This window comes from Fringilla coelebs (assembly GCF_963513975.1).
Source record: "Fringilla coelebs genome assembly, chromosome: 2".
NCBI classification, from domain to species: Eukaryota; Metazoa; Chordata; class Aves; order Passeriformes; family Fringillidae; genus Fringilla; species Fringilla coelebs.
Window position 1 is genome coordinate 41,870,912 of NC_140029.1, and position 23,896 is coordinate 41,894,807.

General features: G+C 39.2%; 1 protein-coding gene across 1 annotated transcript in view; it reads right to left on the reverse strand.

Moving 5' to 3' along the window:
- Positions 1-23,896, reverse strand: part of GPC6 (glypican 6) — a gene marked incomplete at both ends in the record, with an annotated part of 714,974 nt that overhangs the window by 58,562 nt on the left and 632,516 nt on the right. Inside the window, 2 exons of the mRNA XM_084226232.1 lie at positions 956-1,099; positions 9,914-10,044. Of these exons, the coding sequence (XP_084082358.1) occupies positions 956-1,099; positions 9,914-10,044 (275 nt within the window). The remainder of the gene's footprint in view (positions 1-955; positions 1,100-9,913; positions 10,045-23,896) is intronic.

The following is a 23,896-nucleotide window of genomic DNA, read 5'->3' on the forward strand; positions in this document are numbered from 1 at the left end:
CCATGAAAATTGACAGAATAGAGTACATAGAGTACAACATAGACAGAAGTGATTGGGAAGACTTGGCACTGTGAAAAACTAGTGTGACATCCCATGAATTTGTTGAATGATGGCATCAAGAAGATACCTGGGTCCTCATCTGCATTGGTATATTTGGGTACTCTCTTTGGCAAGACAGACCAGTGCTCTGCAAGTGTGCAGCAATTAGCTGAGGACATGTGACACAGCCTTTGTTAAACCAGAAGCTCTTCAGTTTCGCTCATCAGTTTTACCTACAGATGATTGCTGGGATGGTACTAACAGCTGCACTCATTATCCCTCTATAAATCTATAGATGTATAAACAACAGGAACATTGAAGTCTGAAATGTGAATCTGATGATTGGTAGTAAAGAAAATAATCTTATGTTGAAGTATTGTTTTCCCAAAATGATTGAATAAGTAAAGCAAGATTAACGATCACTGAAATTTTAGCTGATTAAAGTCAATTGTCGAGATGGATGGAAATAAAGCAGTGGTAATTTTATAATTAAGTAAAGAAGTGAGACAAATTGAGGTGCCTTTGCAAGGGTATAATGTAAAGAGCTAGGTGATACAAATGGCCTTAATACATAACTTTTTTTATAAAATAAAAAAATATAAAATATTGTTGTAGATCACTTTTGATACATAATTTATACTGCAAAGTATCTGCAAAGGCTTATGTGGTTTCTGGCCTGTAGGAAAGAATTTATTCTCTTCTAACAAGTCTAATACCTAAAAACTGAGCCATATCGCTCTCCTACAATGAAGTTCTACACAATTTCCAGTGGAGAGAAAAGCTTTACTGAATGCTGGAACAGCTGGCAAAGAAACTATAAAGTGATTATAAAATTATTAAATCAGGAGATGACCACCTTCTAGTATATAGCCAAGCCTTTTGTACTAATCCGAAAATGGAATATATTTTGCCTTACCAGCCTATCCAAACTTGTGCCAGCAGCAGTTGTAGGTCTCTCCTCTGGGATATATGGTCTAAACCGGGTATTGAAGTTTTCAGGGACAGAACGGGAAGATCTCAGGGCAGGTGCTGGTTTAGGTTGGCCACATCCTTGGAAAACCTGAAAAAAGACATCCTTGGTTATATGTTGGTTAAATGAAAATCATAAAAGGAAAGCTGGTATTTTGTAGCCTCTTTTTTTTTTTTTTTTTTGTATACTTGAAACAAGATTTGATTGACATTTTTATACTCCTGAATTGAGTGCTTGGCCTGCATTAAAACTCAGGTTAATAATTTAGCATTATTAATCAGTTGGTGAAGGTATGGAAACATATAGGGACCTTAAAACCCCCTTAATTTAAGAAGGTGATTATTATGAGAAATTAACATCTGAAAGCATCTTAATTGCTATCTTTCCAGGAAGAAAAATACACAAAAGGATGTCCTTTGTGGCAAGACATAGTTAATGACTGTTTTCAGTTTTGTTAAAATGCAGTATTTACCCAGAATCACAGGTCATCCACAATCCCTACCTACAGCTCTTTGTACCTTGCAATCTTATTTGTAGTCTTAGAGAAAAGGTCAATGATGAAATAGTTTTGTAACTGGATAACTTTCTTATTCCCTACCAATCTCTCCCTAGAAGGGTGAGGCAGACTGAGTGGGCAACAGTGATAATTATTTTCTGCTAGTGTGTTTGTTTGCTGGGTATAGAAAATAATGTTCGCAGTTATGAAATTTTTCATATACTTCCATCTGGAAAAAAGTTTCAATGTTGTGTATCTGGTAGGTACTGAAGGACACAGAAGACTACTGGATATCAAGCATATTTCCCAGAGGCATTTTCACACAAGCTGCACATCCAAAAAAAGGTAGAAAATCCACTGAGTTAAAATTTTCAAGTGCTCTCATGGAGTAGAATCATAGCGTTTGCCTTCATACCAACTTTTTCAGTTTTAGAGTCACCCACAAACCCGTCTGGTTTTGTGACTGTTTCAACATTTTGCCTCCGTTCAAAAGAAAAAGAATTGAATGTCAGAATTTCTTGTAAGACATATTATACAAATCCTTAACGCCATACACAGACCGATTGAATGAGCTTTGCGGGGTGAAAACTGCGCAAATGCTGTGCTTTGGTTGTAGGACCAAATTACTCCTTTTTGTGTGGCTATGTTGATTTCTGTGACCAGGTTTTGGTAGTGGGGGGACTCTAGGGGTGGTTTCTGTGAGAAGCTGCCAGCGGCTTCCCCCACATCTGGCAGAGCCAATTTCAGCTGACCCCAGGACAGCTCTGCTGGCCAAGGCTGGGCTGATCAGAAATGACAGCAATGCCTCTGTGATAACATGGCTAAGAAGGGAAAAAACGTCATTGTGCAGATGTAATTGTGGCCAGGGAAGAGCAGGGTGAGGGCATGTGAGAGGAAGAACTCTGCAGACAGCACGGTCAGTGCAGGAGGAGGGGCAGGAGGGGCTGCAGGTGCCAGAGCTGAGATTCCCCTGCAGCCCGTGGGGCAGCCAGCCCGTGGGGAGGCAGCTGTGTCCCTGCAGCCAGGGAGGGCCATGGGGACACAGAGATCCACCCTCACCATGGAGGGCCATGGGGACACAGAGATCCACCCTCAGCCATGGAGGGCCATGGGGATACAGAGATCCACCCTCACCATGGAGGGCCATGGGGACACAGAGATCCACCCTCAGCCAGGGAGGGCCATGGGGACACAGAGATCCACCCTCAGCCAGGGAGGGCCATGGGGACACAGAGATCCACCCTCAGCCCAGGAAGGGCCATGGGGACACAGAGATCCACCCTCAGCCCAAGGTCCATGGGGACACAGAGATCCACCCTCAGCCAGGGAGGTCCATGGGGACACAGAGATCCACCCTCACCATGGAGGGCCATGGGGACACAGAGATCCACCCTCACCATGGAGGGCCATGGGGACACAGAGATCCACCCTCACCATGGAGGGCATGGGGACACAGAGATCCACCCTCAGCCCAGGGAGGTCCATGGGGACACAGAGATCCACCCTCACCATGGAGGGCCATGGGGACACAGAGATCCACCCTCAGCCATGGAGGGCCATGGGGACACAGAAATCCACCCTCAGCCCAAGGTCCATGGGGACACAGAGATCCACCCTCAGCCAGGGAGGTCCATGGGGACACAGAGATCCACCCTCACCATGGAGGGCATGGGGACACAGAGATCCACCCTCAGCCATGGAGGGCCATGGGGACACAGAGATCCACCCTCAGCCATGGAGGGCCATGGGGACACAGAGATCCACCCTCACCAGGGAGGGCCATGGGGACACAGAGATCCACCCTCAGCCATGGAGGGCCATGGGGACACAGAAATCCACCCTCAGCCCAAGGTCCATGGGGACACAGAGATCCACCCTCAGCCAGGGAGGTCCATGGGGACACAGAGATCCACCCTCACCATGGAGGGCCATGGGGACACAGAGATCCACCCTCACCATGGAGGTCCATGGGGACACAGAGATCCACCCTCAGCCCATGGTCCATGGGGACACAGAGATCCACCCTCACCATGGAGGTCCATGGGGACACAGAGATCCACCCTCACCATGGAGGGCCATGGGGACACAGAGATCCACCCTCACCATGGAGGTCCATGGGGACACAGAGATCCACCCTCACCATGGAGGGCCATGGGGACACAGAGATCCACCCTCAGCCCATGGAGGGCCATGGGGACACAGAGATCCACCCTCACCATGGAGGACACCCCCAGCAGGGCAGGCGGTCCCTCAGAGGAGCCGAGGCCCCGTGGGAGGCCTGTGCTGGAGCAGGGCCCTGCAGACCTGCGGAGAGAGGAGCCCAGGCTGGAGCAGCTGGCTCTCAGTTAGGTTTCCTGATGTTAATTTAGAGGCCCCAAATGATTCAAAGTTTGCTGAAAGAAGCTGATTGTTACTAAATATATGTCCAGTCATCAGGTCTGCTTTGGCTTAAAGTCCAGCAAGTCAGCTGTTGTATGGCCATTGGGATTTTTAATTTATGAGTGGAATACTGTTTGGTCTGGTTTGAGAATATCTGTTTTAAGAATCTCAAGCCGCCCTAGTCCTGAGGACCATTGGACAAAAAAATAATTTAATCAACCAAGAAAAAAGATTTTAGCTTGTAAAGCTCTAAACCTTTCATCAGGAAAGAATCTTATTTTTCTTCTACGAAGAAAATTCAACTAGGATTAATATTCAAGACTTGTACATGATTCTGTAGGACAATTTAAAGGGTTAAATCTATACATTAAGAGCACGAATTTTACTTACAAAAGTTTACTTTTCTTTCAGCACTGAAAACATAATTGCTTATTTAGATATCGATAAAATCTGATTTACTCAATTAAGCAACTGGGTATTTGCCTATGAAGCAAGTGACAATTATACAAAACACACAACCAGATTCTCAGGAGAAAGGAAAGCGAAGGAATGTCTCCTTAAAAGTCCCAGTGTATGATTGTTAAGTTACTTGTATGGCCATGTGGTGCAACTGCAAGTCTACATAATTTATATAACATCTTTCTCATGATGTACTTAAAAAAACCCAACAGAGACATTGTGGCATTTATCTTCATACAAATAGTTTCAGCAAGTGGTTTTATACAAACAAATTTACATACAGTCAGACAACAATAGAGATGGAAACTAGACAGTAATATTTACATGACAGAAAAAGAAATAACTTGCTTTTTAAATGACCTGACAGAAATGTAGTAAGGATAAAATATTCAGTAACTGAATTTTGAGTGCAAAAGAGACATTTTTAAATTTGCATCCTGGTATTGGCAGAACACAAAATGTAAAGATGATAACTGATATTAACAAATGCTTCCTAAGAAGAAGCACATGAAATACTTTCTTTACAATGCTACTCAGAGGTATTGAACAATTTCTGGAAAAATATTCAGGTGTTTCATTACACATGCTATGAATTGGTAGTACAAACCCACTCTCTAAAAATTGTATTTTATACATAATTGGTGCAGTCCATTTCATCTGAATTTAGAGAATAGATTCCATCTGAAATTAAGAAAGGTTACTTTAGTTGTCATCATATATGTGTCTACATTTAATCTATACATCTAAGATAGGGGAGATCAAAAGCTTCTTTCTGTTTTTCTCTCATCAGCATCTACAGTTGTTTGGGATGTTCTGGGATATCTGAGACACCTGTTAAGATTTTATAACCCGAAACCATTCCCCGCTGAACTGCAGTTAAAGCTCAAATGGACCAAATCTCTTTGGTCAGGGATATGAACCAAGCCGTGAGAACCAGGCAACAGAGCCAGTGAAGAATTAAATCTCTTGAGCTGACTAAATGGAAGTATCTACTTCAGGACTAGGATGTAGATACTGCAGCAAAAGGAGCCCTTTTCCCAGGAGGAGAATTTGAAGTTTTGAATTTTTGTGGAAGACGAATTTTGTTCTCTGTGAAACCTTGGGTCATACTGTTATTTAGCCATGTGCTAGTGCTCAGTCTTTCCAGTTGAGTGTCTCTATATGATTCTGCTCCATTGACTCTTCAGATAGAATAGCATTGATTTTTTACCTGAAATGCCATTATATTTTTCCTGCACAGAGCTCTGGAAAGAACACAGATAAATGAAGAGGTTCTCTTAGTATGAAACTTGTGGACTATTTTAAGAAGAACCTTGGATGTAGTTCTGTGAAGATATCCTACTTATAAATAATGCATAGCTAGTCTGCTATGTCATGGAGCTCATTCATCCATTTAGCTGAAGTAATTGCTGAGAAGGAACATATATTTATAGGTTAAAATGGCACATCCATCAACTCAGATAAAAGCAGATTTAAGACTTACTAAGGGGAAACTCACTTATGGAATAGACTATATGAAAGTGGAAAAATATGGTCATGGCAGCCAAATGACTCTTCCAGCAGTCCAACATACTCGTATAGGACCAGACTGTTGCAGAAAATACTTCAATATGTTGTGTTTTGAGCAGCAATGGAGGCATCATTATGCTGATGCAACCAGATTAGGAAATTTCCTCATTGTGAAAAAGAATGGATGCTATAACATCTTTTGTGCTGTTTTTTGAGTTTTCCTCCACTTGTGAATGAGCAATCTCTGCAGGTATCAACTAGTAAACATTCATGCTTTTAAAATGGAGCAGATGTAGCATTTGCTTTTTGACTTCAAGCAGGAACCAAAGGTGTTGGAATACTGACAACCATGTGGGAAGATTGTGAAGGCTCTCAAAACATGCTTGTTTTGGCCAAGATTTAAATGAGTATTTATATGTTATTACTCTGAATATGACTACCTGAATTACCTCAGGGAGAATGACAATGAGAATAAGGTAAATGTATGCTATGACTAAGTCTTGGATATGAGCTGAACCTTGGGAAACAATGCACAAAATGTAAAAATTTTGCCTGAGAAATAATCAACATGCTTGATGAGCACTGAATTTGGCACTATATTGTTCGAATACCAAAAAGGTGTCACTGGAGAATTACAAAGAGATTTCAATAAAGAGGACATCCTTTCTCAGCTATTATAAGCAGAAATCCAAGATAAATCTACTGCACCATGACTTCTGCCAGAGGCAACCTTCAGGGAGCATTATTCTAATCTGGGCAGACCCAGACTGCAAGGCCTATTCTTAAAAGGTATTCTTAAAGATGTCTTGGGAGGCATCTCAGGCAGCCTAGGCTGATTGTTTTGCACTCTCTGTGATGTGGTTTGTGGAAGGTACTCTGTAAGAATGGCTGCAGGCATTAGATGAGGAATCTATGGAAACTGGTTTTGATGATCAGCAGTCCTTGTCTTCTCTTGGAGAAGGGAAAGTTTGGGCATATTCAGAGCACATAGATCCTTCCAGCAGAAAGGCCTTGGGCCTTGGGGTGTGACTTTCTATACCATTGCTCTTTTTTGACAAGATCTTCAGTTGTCACAGCTGTCAGGAATGGGGCTTTCCCTGAGGCAAAATAAGGACCTTGTGTGGCTGTCATTAAGGGACATGACAGGTGTGCAAGGTGAGCAGCCAAGAAGCCTAGAGATCTGTGGTCAGACTTCTTGGACAGCCAGTGCTGAATATGAGAAATACCAAGAAAACAGAGAAAGATTGCAGCCTCAGCATGAATTGGAGGACTTTAACGTAATACTAGCACATGTTTAATGTGAACTGTGCTAGAAGAACCGACTGTAATCATCACACAAACAAGAAAAGTTAATGGCCTAGGAAGAGAGATGCTCCATTTTATGCAGTGACAGATACTGGAATGTGTCTGAGTCTGAGTGCCCTTGGTCAGCAAGACAAAGATAGAAGAGGTACACGAGGTATCTCTTTAATTCTCTGTCTCAGTATTGACGTGCAGCCATCAAAAGAGGAAGACAGAGGGTTTGTGCCTTCTAAGGAAATGAAAGATGAGGAGTGAACTCAAGCAATAAGCCTTGACTTTCTGCACTGATTAATTGTTAAGTCATTGGCTTTTTCTTGGGTTTTTGGAATAGGGCAATTTTATATAACTATTTGAAACAGGAGCACTGGATTTTGGATAAATAATCTCTGGGTCTTCTGCCTACAGAGAGGATGAAGTAAGTGAGAGCTCCTTGAAGAAGAAGCCTTTTGTTTTCATATTTCCCACTCCTTTTAAAAGAAAAAACAACATTATATAACATGGCAGAAAATTCTACTGATTACAGCATAGAGTCTTCTCCCAGATTCAGCCAGGTTTTTAGATGGAAGAGGCTGCATGTCAGCAGTGAAAAACAATCTGTGTGTATGTGTGGGTGTTGCAGGCATAACATTATTAGTGCATCATCATTTTTCCACTGTAAAATGGCACTGACTGATTTGGGGAAAAATAGTTATGATTCCTAGTCACCACATTTTTCAGTAGGTACAGTAGAATAAAAGGTACAAAATTGTCTGAAGAATGAGAAAATAGAAAAGATCATGATTCCAATACCCTGCTTGAAGCTTTCTCAGTGGCAATTCAGGTTAATTGATGAGAGTGGCTTTTCTCCCACATTAGGTCTGCAGTTGCATTCCATGCACCCCGCTACATCTGGCGAGGTGTCTGTCATTTCCACTGAACCTCTAAGTGGTCAATATGTATAAGGGGGAAAAATTAGATGACAGAGGATGGATCAATCAAAGTCTGATTGTATATCATCTTTGCAAGTCTGACCTGGCATAGAAGAGGACAGCATTATACCCAAAGCCTTTGCCTCTTTTTCAGGGTAAAGCCTTTCCATGTTACATGAAAAAAGATGGCTATAACCTAGGAGATCAAGGAAATCACATTTCACGAGAATAATGGTCTACAGAGAACATACAAAGGTCCCTCAAGGCTAGACAGCTCTGTTATCTATGAAAACACAATGAAATAAATTTTGCTGATATAATTTCTTTTCTGTTCTACAAGATTAAAAAAAATATTATCTAAGGTTTCTCTTAGAGGAAAAACTATTGCATTGCAAATGGCATTGCTATTAATCTTTACAGCAAATAAAATATTTGTGAGGGGCAGGAGAAACAGTCTGCTCTGCTATGAACAAATAGTGAGATGAGCTCATGCCAAAACATCATTGGACTCTGACAGGGGATGCAGCTTTCCAGCTAATGGAAAAACTGTGAAAACCAAATAGTAAAAAGTCAAAAGTAAAGAGGAAAACAAAATACACCTGGGCCTGGGGTGAGTTTTAAGTGAAAATATTTTTTGTTTCTTTTTTGAGGTAAGGGCTGAGTTTGCTGAAGCTAACCTTTAATTCTCAAAATATTTGAGAGAATTTGGCTGTTAAACACCTTGATGACTGGTGCCAGAATAAAGTCTCATCCTGCAGGATGTAAGGCTGCTTTTAAAATCCAAGGAACTTCATGTAGGTTGAAAGCAAAAGCATATTGAAGGAAACTCTTAGCAACCTGCAGCACTGGGGCCATAAAAAGCATCTAATTTTGGGTTGACAGGAAGAATGTAAACCTCAGGCTCCTGCTTTTTGTCCCCACTTTTTTTTTTCCCAGCTACAGCAGCTTCCTTCCAAGCAATGGAAAATCACTGACTTAGATGGTAGTCTGGCCAGCACCTGACTGACTGACTGACTGACTGACTGATCTGACTGACTGACTGACTGACTGACTGACTGACTGCTGGGAGTTAAATGGGAGACAGAAGCTCCTAATGCAGATAGCTTGGTGAACTGTTGACTTTAGAATTTCAGCCACAGTGCACTGATGAATATTAAGGCAAAGCCATTAATTGTTGACTATTGGCTCAATAGCACCTGCTACTGAATTTGAAGGATCTTATTAACAGGGGGTTCGGAGGTGGTGGTGACCTGTGTATACACACACAGATTAAAAATGGAAAGGAGGCAGCCAGTATCATTAGCTCTGTTTATCTTCGTGTCAGAATGCAGACAAAACTCTATCAAACTGAGGTCTGGTAATCAGAGACCGGCCAATGTAGTATTTCCCTAGAGTGGCTATTAAAGGAGGTCAAATGGAACATTTTGTGTATTCACCTCAAACACATTGTGCTCAGTCTGACCCAGATAAATCAAAATGTGTTTGGAAGTTAATATGGAGAATCACAGATGAGACACGAGTGGAAGTTACCAAGTATACTCTGCAGGATAATGCTTACAGAGTTACCACTGGCTTTCAGAACACTCTATTTTCCTTAAATCTCTTACAGCTATTACTTTGAAGTTTAATAAATGGTAGCTTTCTCCCTTCCACTTCCTTTTGAAAAATTCAAGGTCGTTTAACTAGTTTAATGAGGAATTCAAAGCCAGTCTGGTGAACAGTTGAACAAGCAAAAGTAATTTTTGGTGGTCTGGGCAATCTTTCTTAAAGTCTAGACAGAAAAAATGGTGGAGATGGTTTTCCCCCCACTTGTGACATTCAATAACAGAGAAGGCACGACTGACACAGTACCTTTGCTGACACCTGCATGCTGTTCTCTTGCATGTTCATGATGGCTTCAGAAATCTTGACATCAATAGGATCCATGACTGATTCAATGTTGAATGGTCCCTCTAATCTCTCCGCTACCAGAAGCATAGCATCTGTTAAAACACAAAGCAGCCATTCCCTTAAAGAAGGGATACCTTTGGGGTCCTCAGGCAGACCAGCACTTCCAGCTGTGGGTGTGGATACTGAGCACTCCTCAGCAGGAGTCTAGGGGGATGTGTGGCAGCAGCACTGTGAAGCCTGCAGGGCAGCTTCCCAGCCGTCAAAAATATCTTCCCCTACTGCTGCCACCACAGAAAGAGGAATAAAGACTTTAAAAGTTAGATTAATATTAGTTGCCATAGCACTATCGAGCTTGGGGTAAAGTTATTTTACACAGTTTCTTGAAGCAGCCAGTGCTTTGGAGTGTACTTATGTAATCTTCCCAAAAAAAAGCAGGATAATAGAAATGAATCCTTGGGGTATGTCTTTAGAATTTGTGTGAGACGATGAAAATTTTGATATGATCTATTGGAGTGTTGTAATTAAAGCAGCTGTTCTTTCTGACCTTAATGATCTCATTTTCTTGCAATATGAACAGCAGATGAATATTGGATTTCTGCCATTGTATATAGGTATAAACCATGTTTGCCTTGCTACATTTTCAAAGCATGGCTGTAAGTTGTATGTAGAAACATACATTGTTTGTATGTTTTGTATTAAAACAAAAAAGTTTGCCTAATTTCCATTAGAGCCCCTCTGCAAAATAATTTAATCTTTTGATGTTCATTAACAAGTGAAAAACAAGCAATTGAACAGAAATTCATGGCAGCAAAAAAGGTTTTGCCATGAATCAGATATATTTGTCTATACACAGACACAAATTTATCATAATTTATGTGGCAATAGCCATGTGATAAAGTGGATTTACAGTATATCCTTCGAACAGCATATGAACAGGAGCCTTGTCTCCCATGTTAAAGTTTTCAGCAACTAATTAGCTCTAAGCAGCTGATGCTTGTAACCTTAGCACAATAAACAAAAATCTTCACATGCTCTCTTTTTTATATGCCAGACTTGAGCTCCAGAAAGTATCAAGCAGACTTCTTTCTGAAACAGACCCATGCCTGCTTTGCTGTTTTAAGCACCAGTCCAACGGCAGCTGTGTGGAGAAGGCATGGAGCTCTCCATAGAACTGACATCAGTGCTTGTTAGCTTTACACTTGGCTGCAAGTCACAGAGGTTTGTTCCCAGATGGACATCTTCTCTTTCCCCATAAAAGCACAAGCGCATGGAGGTATGGGAAAAAGGGGCTGGTGTCTCACTCTAACAGTTTAGACAAACACCTCCATGCACAGTCTCAGCCAAGGACTGCATTAAGTTGTTTATATGCTGTCAGTGCATACCCAAAAATCCCACTGAAACTGGAATTGCTTGGCATGTAGCACCAAAGCACTTTTGCAAATTTACATCTAATATTTCACTGTACTTTTAGGCTGGAAAGAGTGTAATGCCAGTTATTTGGAGTGAGGTGTATAGCACTTGTTGCTAACTGTGAGAAATGGACAGATGATAGGAAATTGGTTTCAAGCAGAGGTGTTATTTTGCCTACACCTTATTTTAAATTTCTGTAGTTTATAGCCTTTCCAGTGGGAAGTGGTGAAAATAGGAACTACCTCTGATAGAGAAAACAGTTTTCATACACACAAAGACACACACATACATACACACATGCACACACACTTACAGATTACAGCAATAAGTTTGCAGTTTTTCCAAATGCCAAAAAAAATTACAAAGAGAATTTTTAAGTGTGGACTCCTATGAAGTATTTTCCTCCTCATGTTCAAAATTACTTGTATAAAACATTCATGATTTAGTACTTTGTGAGCAATATGATCAGCTTAAATCCTAGGTGCCATGACCAGTACTAGGCCTTATTAGGGCCCAGGTCTTGGTGGCTGGATTTTGGTAGTTTATATCAGGAATAGGGTTAAGATTAGGGTTACTGTGTAAAACAGTCAAAAGTGTTTGTGTTTCTTTGTTTGTTGGGGTTTTTTTTGTGTTTTTGTTTTGTTTTGTTTTGGGTTTTTTTTTTTGGTAGGAGTAGACTATATTTTAAGCTAAGGACAGGTGCCTCTTTATATTATTCCACTTTATTTTGGCAACTAGAAGGTTAGAAAAGTCTAGTGCTATGCCCTAGTATGTGTTCAGGGACTGTGCTGAATTACAGTTCTGTAAATACATAATTGCTGAAGATCTCTTATGAAAATGGGTGGTGGCTCCAGCCTACTAGCTGCTTCTTGATGGTATGGGGCAATAGTTCTGAATTGAAATCTCAGCTATGTGGCAGAAAAGTGCATAACCTTGAACTGAACAAGAACCATAGTTTTAATTTAAGCACAGTCTTTCCTCTAGGAAAGTTCCTTCAACTCCAAAATGAAGAGCTCTAGGAGATGCAAACTAAAAATCTGTTCCTGGCTTAAACAGTTTGTATCTATAGAAAGATAACCTTTAGCTAATCAGCTTCTATTTTCTGAACCTTAAGCCTTGTTCAGTCTTTTCTGAACAGACTTAGTCTTTGTATATACATATATGTATATCATCAATATCTATATCTATCTATATCATCTCTCTCTCTCCTCTCTCTCTCTCTCTCTCTATCTATCTCTATTGCTATCTCTATGTCCATATCCATATCTATAATCTATATCATCTATCTATTAGTCATTGTTAAGGAAGAGGGCAAAGGCTGAGGAATGTGGATAATTCCTGGCTGCCAAAGACGAGCTTTTTGTTATGTTGAGTTCTTTCTCTGATATGTTATGGTATAGATCTGATGATGCTTTCAAGAGCAGGGGTTCAAGTTAGATTAGAGTCAAGTTTATATTTCAATCACATGGGCTATAGCTTTAAGCTATTGCTCTACATAAAGGAAAGGAAGAAAGTAAGAGAAAATAAAAGAAAACAAAGGGAGAGAGAAAAATTAAACAGTAAATCCCTGCTCGTCCATATTCTTTAATTTCTGTCTCCTTCTCTGGCTTGGAATGAATCTGGACCACTCCTGGCACCTATTCACAACTTAAGTCTGTGGAGCAGTGAGAGGCTATGAGCCAACAGTGCCAGTTGACGTTAGAGCCTTGTGATCTTTAATTATATCTTAAAGATATGCCTGGGGACCAAGGGGTTAAGGGGAAAATATAATTTGAAATATCTACATCTTTATTGATGATAGGTACATTTTGATATCAGCAGTTTGTATTTTTGTTTGGGGTTAGGATGTGAGATAGCACTAATGCTGAAGTAGAGGCCTATACAGGGATATATTTGAAGAGGAAGAGTCTGAGAAATGGATTAAATGCTGTGACAAGAGATGCTTGAAGGGCTGAAGTAAAACAGGTTCCTCCTTCCACATTATTTCTGAGGCTGACGCAAGCTGTGCTTCCAGTTAATGCTCAGTTTAGGGATCAGCTCAGACTAGAAGTCTTGGACAATTGCACAGTTCAGATGAGTTCTTGCAGAAATGGAAAATAAATATTTGAGGATTCATTTTTATTTCAGTTCCAGCAACTTTGTGGGGCTATGGCTCACTTAGCAGTGACCAGGCTGCTGGTCATTCTTGTCTCCTTCTGGTAGGAGTACTGCAAGCTCAGTCTAGCAAAAGAGGATGAACAAGTGGCACTTCCATGAATGCCGAAATTCTTTTCTTAGCCTCTGTCTGACTGGGCTCTTCCTTCTACCCTTTTTCTAACCACCATGCTGTTCCTGACTAAATCAAACATACCTGACAGCCACAGACAGAGAGAAGCCTGGGAGAACAAGGTAATCTTACCATTGAATGTTATTAGTGAATGTTCAGGCCCCCTAGTATTTAACTAGCTTGATACTATAAATTTTTTGAGTTAGGCCTCAGATTTAAATTCAGGCTGGATTTTTCGTCCATAACATTGAGTTCTAGGAAGAAACGCTGTACAGTGTTTAAGGTGAATTGCTCTCTGGGAAAATATTTCCTCAGGTCATTAGGCTGAGTTCTCTTTTTTGCCAACCCTAACTCTCAGTACAGTGATAAACTTTATTATTCACTTGTAGAGCTCCGTATGAGCACACACATACCAGCTAGTCTTTGCAACTGAGGGAAATGGAAACTGTTAGGTTGAATACAGTGAAAATCAGATTAAATGTAATAAGCTGAGATTTATAACAGGACAGTCAAAACATTGTAATGGTCCTCACCAGACTGTAGCTCTTCAAATCTCTAATTGTGCATCAACAAACACAACACTGCTGTCCCAAGTCCTTTTTCTTCCTTCTAAAAAAGTTGTCAATATTATTACATGAGAAACTGTAAAGATTTCAATATAGAGTTCAGAAAATCTAGACACTTTAGTCTAGAAATCCTAATTCTCAAGAACAGACCCTTGAACTGGACAAAAGCCTAGTTTAGTTCAATGTAAATCTGAGTGCGTAATAACTTCTGAGGGCTTAATAATTTCTCAATCACCTCAAATAGTAGATATTGGGAACTTAATTATTGTTTGTGCTATAAAAACATCTGAAAACTGGGTGATTGACTCATTTGGTTTTTATGTTGTTAATATACTTGGACTGTATTGTTCAGTTACATATGTTCTTGATTTTTCCTCTTTTGTATTTTTCCAAATCTGATTTCTTAGGTTCAGTATGTGTTCTTCATAGACTACAGCATCTGGCAAAAAGCTGGCATCTAGCTGCCAGCGGGGGTGAGTGGATCAGGAACTCGGTTTAGGTAAGTCATTCTTGTGCTATGGGTTTGTCAGGGACTTGGAAACAATGGATGTGACTAATTGCTCACTCGAGGACACAGGCTTGCCAATGGCCCTGACAAAGTGCAGAGCATATGGCACACCTGGGTCGCCATCAGTGCTGCTGCTCTCAGCCTCTCCTGCATGCTGAAAACAGGGGTGGGCACCTTCCCATTGCAGTAACCCTAACCCCCCCAAACTCTACTGAAGGCTTAGGGTGTGGTCCCTAATGTGTCTCTGCCACCTGAACACATCAGATCTCCTTGACTGCTTTATATTCTGTTTTCCACATCAAGAAAAAACATAGGTATTTGTCAGTGGCTTTTAGAAGGACCTTGTTTCATTTTAAGTTGTATTTAAGAAAGAGATCCTGAAGAAATTTTTGGTTTGCTTTATAGTCTTTTTTTTTTTGGTTTTTTTTTTAGGTTTTATAGTTGCCATTTTAATGATAAACACAGTAGAAAACTGGTCATCATGCTAAGTGATTTATTGTATAACTTAAACATTCAGAAGACCAGGTGAATGTCAAGATATGGAAATACTTTATGAACCTAGGAATCTACAAGCAAAATAATGGATAGACTAACAATACAAATAGACAGGAATGTGCCTCTGCTTCCTTGGAAATGCATCAAGCTACCCTCCTATAATCTTGATACCAAAAGTGGTGTGTTCCTGTTTGTGTTATATTTCTTTCAGGGCAGTTTTCCAGAAAACTTCCTACTGAATTCCAGATCGAAATAAAAGGAGCAGGGAAAATGAAGCTGATGTATGAGACTTCTGACAAGTTATAACCCCCTCTAAACTAGGCTGAAATACAAAGCTCTGGCAAGAACCATCAGTGCCTCCTTTTTCTCGCCCTCTTTCTATCATCCAGCAAATAGAAAGAGGCTCTGATAGGGAAAATTTGGGAGGCTGATAAGAAAAAGCATTTTTAGGGTCTCTGTTAATTTGGCTATGACATCAGTTTTTCCTTTCACGCACATTGTTGCTCTTCTACTTCAAAATTATCAGTGAGATTCCAGCAGTGGCTGAGCTTCCCCCAGGGGAATCCAAGAGAGAATCCATGAATGAAGTTTATAAACGTTGTTTCTTCATGGAAACAAAGAATGGTAAAATACTAAATTGCATGTCCTTCACAAAACTGTAAGGTATATTTTGTTTTGGGGAAAACAAGGAGGAAGATCTTATTTTAAATTCTCCATTAAGAGTTCTCTATTTTTCTTCTAGGTATGCGGTCTTACACTTATCTATGGAGAACTGCAAAGCGCTTGCTTCCAAAGCTGCTGGTGAACAAAAGTAAGGGTAAGTTTTTAATTGTGAAACTTCAAAGGATTTGTCTATGGACAAGACCATGGATTGCAGATTAAATAGTTGTAAACAGAGTGAGAAACCTGTTGCAGTTGACTATGACCTTGAGAGTGGCAATGACTGTTTTGGGATAGGATATAATTGTTGATATGCTGGGCTGCGAGGCAGGGATCATTTGGTAGCTTCCCAACCTTCTGACCAAGGGCAAGGGGAGGCAGGAGTCTGGATTGTATTTACTAGGTCATGTAGGTAAAACTCGGTGAGTTTTCCATCATGACACTAAATATAAATAGTGGTCATAAAATCTTTAGAGCGTTAGATGGCAAACTAATGAAACAAATTAAAAACTAAAAATTGAAAAGTGAAATATGGGTACATATTGACTTTTTACAAATATAATATCAGTGGAAATACATCCCTGTAATAATCTGCCAAAACTTTTACTGCTAGATTATGATTTACTAAAAAAATTCAAGAAGAGGAAAATAAATCTCTACCTCACATTTAAGGGAGGTGATAAGAACTCTTCTCAGGAAAACAGAATAAGGCATGACAGAGATGCCAAAACTGCTGTTTTCCTTAGGGTTCACAGTCCCTTTTTCAAATTATTATTCTTATTAAAACTCTATATGGTTCTATCCTGATGAGGCTAAACTTACACATTACAGATTTCCTGTCTGAGTATCATGAAGCTCCACATACACACCATACTATGGAATAATAACATTATAATTTTCTACATCTTACTTTATTTTATTTTTTGTGGTTTTGTGGGGTTTTTTTGTCAGTTCATTTTTGTTTTTTCTTTTCTTTTGTTTCATGGGAGAAGGCACTTTTATTGAAATTCATGTTGCACTTGTGCAGAGGGAATCTAAATATTTTCATTTGGATATTCAGTTAACAATAGCCAGTTAAGCTTCTCTCTGAAGATATGCAGGCAAATGACTTGTCAGTCCTTGCATGAGAAACTGCTGAATGTGAGGTAAGATTTTTCTGGAGGTGAAAATTACCAGCATACGAAGCTGAAGCTGAACAAAACAGGGAGCAGTGGGGAAAACACGTCTGGGGTGGGTTGTTTACATGGGAGAAAACAAGGGCAAAGAAAGATGGATTAAGGTGAGCTAAGGAACAAACATGGGAAAATAGGTGGAAGAGGGCATATGAAAGAGGCCATCTGGAAAAATTGCTGGTCAGCAAACTTGTCAGAGCTCAAACACAGCAGTCTGCTCTATATCCTTACTAAACTCTATCCTTAACCATTTTCTGGTTGAGAATCACAGCATAATGGCTGTGCAGAATATTCTGTGTGTGTAAAATGCTGCTAGCAAGCTTCAAGCCAATGATCCTGTGAGTACGAGACCAGCAGCAGGTAAGACCTTAGGTTTCTGCTGGACACTTGGTTTGGGTGTGACCTTAGGTTTGGCTGGACACTCTGTCTGGGTGCAGAGTCTGGACAGTCTTGAGGTCCAGGCCATGGTTCAAGGGAGTTGGTTCAAGATGTGTGTGTGTGTCTGTGTATGAGCAAAGGGGACTGCATGCAGCTCCCAAATGAACTGCCACAGGGGCAGTCTGACAGAGATCCATTCACCCTCTTATCCCTTCTGAGCCTATCATTTCTGCACATCATCCTTGAGCACGGGGTTCTTCAAAGGAGTAGTGCAGAAGGAGGCACTCCTGAAGGTGTCTAACCATACGCAGCACTATCAAGACATGGAAAACTCCGTTTCAATTTCTTTTCCTGATATGAGCAGCCTCAAAATTTTACCTGCTGGAAAAACACCTTAACCACCTCTGCTATACTAAAGTGCCCAATAGCTCTCCTTTCAAAGCTGTTTCTATGGAATACTTAGCTACTCTGGACAGAAAGATTGGTATTTAAGGCAGGGTATTTAAGAAGGGGTGAATCCAGTTTTCCAGCTTATGCTTGAAGGGCTGATGTCTAAAGGATGATGTAATGAAATTATATCCTAAGTTCTTTCAGGAGGGACTAGAATCCAGAATTGTCCCTGCCAGGTTAATTACCAGCTAATTAAAAGGCAAACTTTAAAAATGAGCATAGAGTATCAGATCCAGTTGTTTATTATCTATGTTTTAATTACAAGAATGTACAGATTTAAAATGCGGTTTTTGATATTTCTGATAAATTATGTAGCCATGTCAGTTCATGGCAGTATCACTTACTCTTCCTTCAAAATAAAAAGGAAAAAAAAAGAATTGTCAACATTATGAATAAACTAAAAGGATATTTTATTATTCTTGCTGGGATTGTATCTAACTGTCTCTTAAGGTAGAGCAGCTCAAGAAATTACCATATATGTATGAAGAGTTATTGACACACAATTGTCATCTTTTTGCATCTGATAGAAGATAAATGAGTTTTGTTGGGTGAGCTGCAGTTTTTGAGTATTTTACATACTATAAGTTTTTCTTCCATGTATTGAAAAAAAATGGCTATATAAAATTATTCTTCTTCTATGTCTTTCTATAACTTTGAGGAATTCTAAATAGCTTATACACTGCTATTAGATCATGTCTTATTTTTGTTCTTGTATGCAAAAAGAAAATAGCAAAGACTAGGCAAAATGGTAATCTTTGTCTACTATTCTTATTCTTCCACAGCCTATAGTAGCTGGATGTGAGACGTTTGTCTGAACTGGAATTTTAGCTAACGTTATTGCGAGATGTTGAGGATTCTGTCTAAATGTTTGACATGCACCAATTAATAAAACGTAATACATTTCTAAAACCTTTGTCTTGTTGCTTTTTCCATATGCCAAGAGAGGTTTAAATGGTCTGTCACAGGAAATGTTAGTAAATAAGAGAACCCCCATTGATGCCTGTATGCTGCCTTTCATAGTTAATTTAAATTTGTATTAACATAGACTACTGTGCATAATTTTTTTAAGATACATGGAGTTTGGAACACTGAAAAAAAGTCCATTTTTCTGACTCTTTCTTGATGAGATAGGCTGAAATGTTGACAAGACCAAATCATAACCTGAAATTTCCTACTACATTTAAAGGTATCCTTAGTGAAAATCTCCTGGGTATATAGTTTGCATTATCTTTGTACAGTCAAAGACATTAGAACCTCAAAGATCTTTTCAACCATTCCAAAGCCCATGCAGAGTTACAACCCTAGATATAAATTCCTATGTATAAAATCCCTAGAGCTCTGTGCAGGAAAGTTTTAAAATAGCTTTGCTATATTCTTCTGACTTTTTTTTATGAAAGCTATTTCACTGTCTGCCATATATCACTATCAGAATAGTCCAGCTATGTGGTGTATTTTTTCTGCTGCTTAATTTAACTCAACTATTTCTAATAAGCTGTTTCATATAACCTTAACCAGTTTGATTATTTCTTTTTTGCTAAATCCCTCAGATATATGTAGACATTTATCATGTCTTTTAGTTTGTGCTTGGTCATATTTTCCATGTTAATTTTCTTATTCTGTTTTCATAAAGGATTTCCTCAGGTCTTTTCCTGTTTTTTTATTTCCTTTAAAAGAATTCTCTAGTATTGTGGTGCCTAGAACTAATTAAAATTTTAGACTTGGATCTCATTAATGTTGTTTTGCAGAGGTCCTTTTTGCTCCATATGTCTGACTCAGAAAACTTCCTTGATTCCCTTGATGTATCTGTTTCCTTATCCCCTTCATCACAACTGATTTATAATTCATATTTCCCATGTCAGTCCTGACACATTTTTCAAATGTTTCCTTATATTCAGAATTTACAGTGAATATAATTTCTACACCCTTTTTAGTTTTCTTCCCCACTTCTAATTCTAAATTTTGTGCAGTAGAGATTTTTCCAACCTTGGCAGAATTTATGCTACCTTTTTTAAACCATAATTAATGACCTGTCCATTATCTCTTCTGGAGAATTGACACATATTTTACTTTTATAAGAAGTTTGTTTCAAAAAACTTTTAGCTATTTCAAGAATAACTTCACCCTTTAACAGTATCTAATCTACACATAGCATAGAATCTTGTCTTGTCTTAGCATCTTGTCATAGCACGGATTGGATTGGAAGGGACCTTAAAAATCACCAAATTCCAACCCTCTGCCATGGGCAGGGACATCTTTCACTTGACCAGGTTGCTCAAAGTCCCATCCAGCCTGGCCTTGAACACCCTCAGGCATGGAACATCTACCATTTCCTTGGGCAAACTGTTCCAGTGCCTCACAGCCCTCACCGTTAAGATTTTTTCCTAATATCTAATCTAAACCTACTTTCTCTCAATTTGAATCCACTTCCCCTTGTCCTGACACTTCATGCTCCTGTAAAAAGTTTTTCTCCACCTTTCATAATCTTTCTACTACTTAGTGTGGTGGTATCTATGACTTTAACGTCTTCTGCGAAAATCCAGTTTAAACCTAACAGACTGATGTTCCTATTGGCAGTTTGCTGCCTTATGGAAGGACATTGGTCATCATTCTGTTTTTTTTCTTTTCTATGAATAATTTTTTCTGCTTCATAGTGTCTGTATGCCACTAGATGTAATGCATCGTCCGTGCTGTATTATCAATGAATTTTTAGCCATTTTTTGGGTTAAAAGGGTCCAGTGGATGACCAGCTGGATGATGAAAATTTTGGAGATAACTTTTGCTCCAGAGACATTTTTAACAGACTGCATAGGACCCCAAACCAAGACTTTCTTGTTGTTATCTTTTTAATAAAATGGGACTGGGGGTAAATAGTAAGGTGAAAATGGACACTAGTGTTACTGTTCAGGAGAGTAAATATGACCTAGAAAATCAGAGAAGGACCTCATGATACTGAATGACTGAGCAATAAAATAGAATCAACTGATGAGTAAAAGAAAACCAACAAACAAACAAATCCTAATATCTTTTAGGCAATGAAGGGTTTTGAGATGACCATTGCCACTCAAAACCAAGCTTTTCAGTTTATACTACCATAACATTGCCTTAGCAATCATCAGAAAACCTCACACTGTATATTTGGAGAATAACTAGAGAAGGAAAAGAGCACCAAAGAAAACAGGTTTATAGTTACAAATAAATCTACAGTAAAATAACATCATGGATAGCGCATTGCAGAAGTGATAAATGAAAGCTTTAAGATATGACACAAACCATAATCTAACATCATACACTCCTGAATTAGAATAATTACCAGAGGATGCAACAGTGACTAGTCAAATTGTGGGTGACATGGGGGTGTCTTAAGGTTCAGTGCTTAAAAGAGAAAAGAGATGTAGAATACAAAACTAGCAGATCACATTTCATTAATTTATAGAAGTTACAATAATGATAATTTGTTAATTCCAAGTATATATGGCAAATTCCTCACGGTTGTCATCTTTTCAGAGAATAACTGGATGATCCTCAGTTTCTTTGGTAAATTCAACCTTTATTTCCTCTGAATCAAAGAAAATAATTGCCCATGTTTCATGTGGGAAGCCACAGTTGCTATTAAAGTCTGAAATACATACTTCCCAGGTACCAGTGCCAGGCTTTTGAATCGACATCCCACAAGTAACATCTTTCCTGCTACTTTGTCAGTAAGATGACTTTATGCCTTTCCTTGCCATAAATAAACAATCAGCCTATGACCATCTTTGCTGGCATGAATCCATCCCAATGGAGCAGCTCTTAGGGAGGTGTCACACACAGTTGCACAGACAAAATTGATTTTTGCCTTTCATTTTATTGATTAATATGGAAATGCACTGTGGATATCTCATTGCATTTAAAAGCTTGCCACTATGCAGAGAATTTTGAGATGCCTAATAGCATTTTCTCCCAGCAAGTCTCAATGCAGCAAATAAAAATGGTGGGATTTTTTTCCCCCACTGATAAATGTTTGAATCCCAAATGATTGCATACATCGAGGCTGTCACAAATCAATGCTGTTGGCATGACTAATCTATTTATTGTTTTGACATTCCTCTTGAAAGGAAAGAGCAATTTCTCTATGTTTTCCTGGTTGCACTAACTATAATATTGGGATGAAACAGAATTAATCAATAGGATAGGGGCAACACTATAAGAATCCTACACCCGAGCTCTTTAATTCTTCCAAGTTATCTGTGTCCTGATCTTTTAGAGGATTGGGAGATCAAGAGTAAAAATGTGTGTCCAGTCTAGAGAAGTACTATAAAAAGCACTATAAAAAGTTAATGTTCATCACGAGGCCACTTGTCTGATATACTGTAATTATCATAAATATTAATAATAATACACAACAGTATTTTGCAGAAAATAAAAAGTCTGTTCCTACTAAAAATTTCACAGCAGGAAAAAAAAACTTTTAATAGAGGGTGAAAAATTAAAAAATGGAACATTTTTCCACAGAAGGATTGCTGTCTGGCTGTACATTGCTGAGGCTTCCAGGCCAGTAGCCAGGGAACCATTGTATTAATTGTCCCTCTAAAATTTTTGATTATCTGAAACAAATATTTCCCAAAACAAAAAATCAACAACAAAAAATTCATCCAACAGCTCCAGTTTCATCCAATGGGGATTTATGAATATGAATTAACTCCATTTCCCCATAAGACTGCTGTATGCCATAAAAATGGACTACAAAATCTAGGGAGGTATCGGGATGTTTTGGGATGGACTTTCTACAACTTTGAGTTTTAACCTGTTCTTTCCATTCTAAGCACTCAGTATAACAGTCCTCCCTGGCTCCCTGAACGCCAAATGTGAAGATTTAGTCAGCACTGGAGACCTCTGGAGAGATATTCCATCCTCCCACTTTATTTAGGGGTTAAGCTGTGAATTTTTCATAATGCATCCCCTCTTGGGGAGCTGCCTGGCTAAAGCAGCAGCTTTGTGCATTCAAGCTTCTGCACTGCTCTGCCCCACCCTCCCCTTCCAACTGAGCTGCTCCTCTGCCACTGGCCTGTGGTGGAGACCAGCCTTCACAAAATTCCCAATCTTTGTGTGTATCCACTGAATCCAGCTCCTCTTCTTACTAGGATAACAAATGTTGATGAAATTCTGCTATCACTAACCCAGCTCTAGCCCTGGGATATGAACACTGATTTAATGGCATTTCTTCTTGTTCTTTCCATACATAAGCAACAACAGGATGCAGATCCAGTAGCACATTAAGGAAAAAATGTTGGGCTCTGTCCTATGCTGTTGTACCCACTGTTTATTGCTGTACAGAAATAACACTGACTTCAGATTTTCTGAATGTGATAGTGTATACCACAATACATAAATGCTCAATGCTACACATTTTAAAGAAGACGTTAAGTTTGTTATTAATACTTGTATCTGCTGAGAATAGGACATGACCAAAGGCCTAATAAAGTCACAAAGCACCTTTTCAACAATTTTTTTTGAAGAAGACTCTTCATTCCATTCTCAGATTTTTATGAAAATATTCAGGTTTTTTCCAGTTGCCTGAGTGTATGGAAGGAAATAATTATTATTCCCATTTCTGCACTGTTATCTGTGGGCATTACAGTAGAGAAATGAGCATGTTTTGGCACAACAGGACTAGGCGGTAATGAAGTTGATGATTTTGTTCCTATTAAACACAATAAGCCATGCCAGTTTTGGCTCTGTTCAAAATATGGGTGAAAAAAAAAATCAATGTTTGTAGGTTTGTCAAATGGAATAGGATGGTATCTATGGAGCAAATTGTTTTCCATGGTTTCAGAAGAGCAAAAAATGTTAGAAGACAGAAAAAAGAACAGCAAACACTCTTCTAAAAGTTGATACAGAAATGACTGCTTTCTTAAAATCCTGTTTACATGTATCATATTTTTCAAGAAAATATTAGGAAAAAGGGCATCATCTGACAGTGATATATGCTGCACTGTACACTGGATTCTATCTGCTCTCTGGGGAAATCTTTTCACAGACACTTAACATTGCTGATATTCA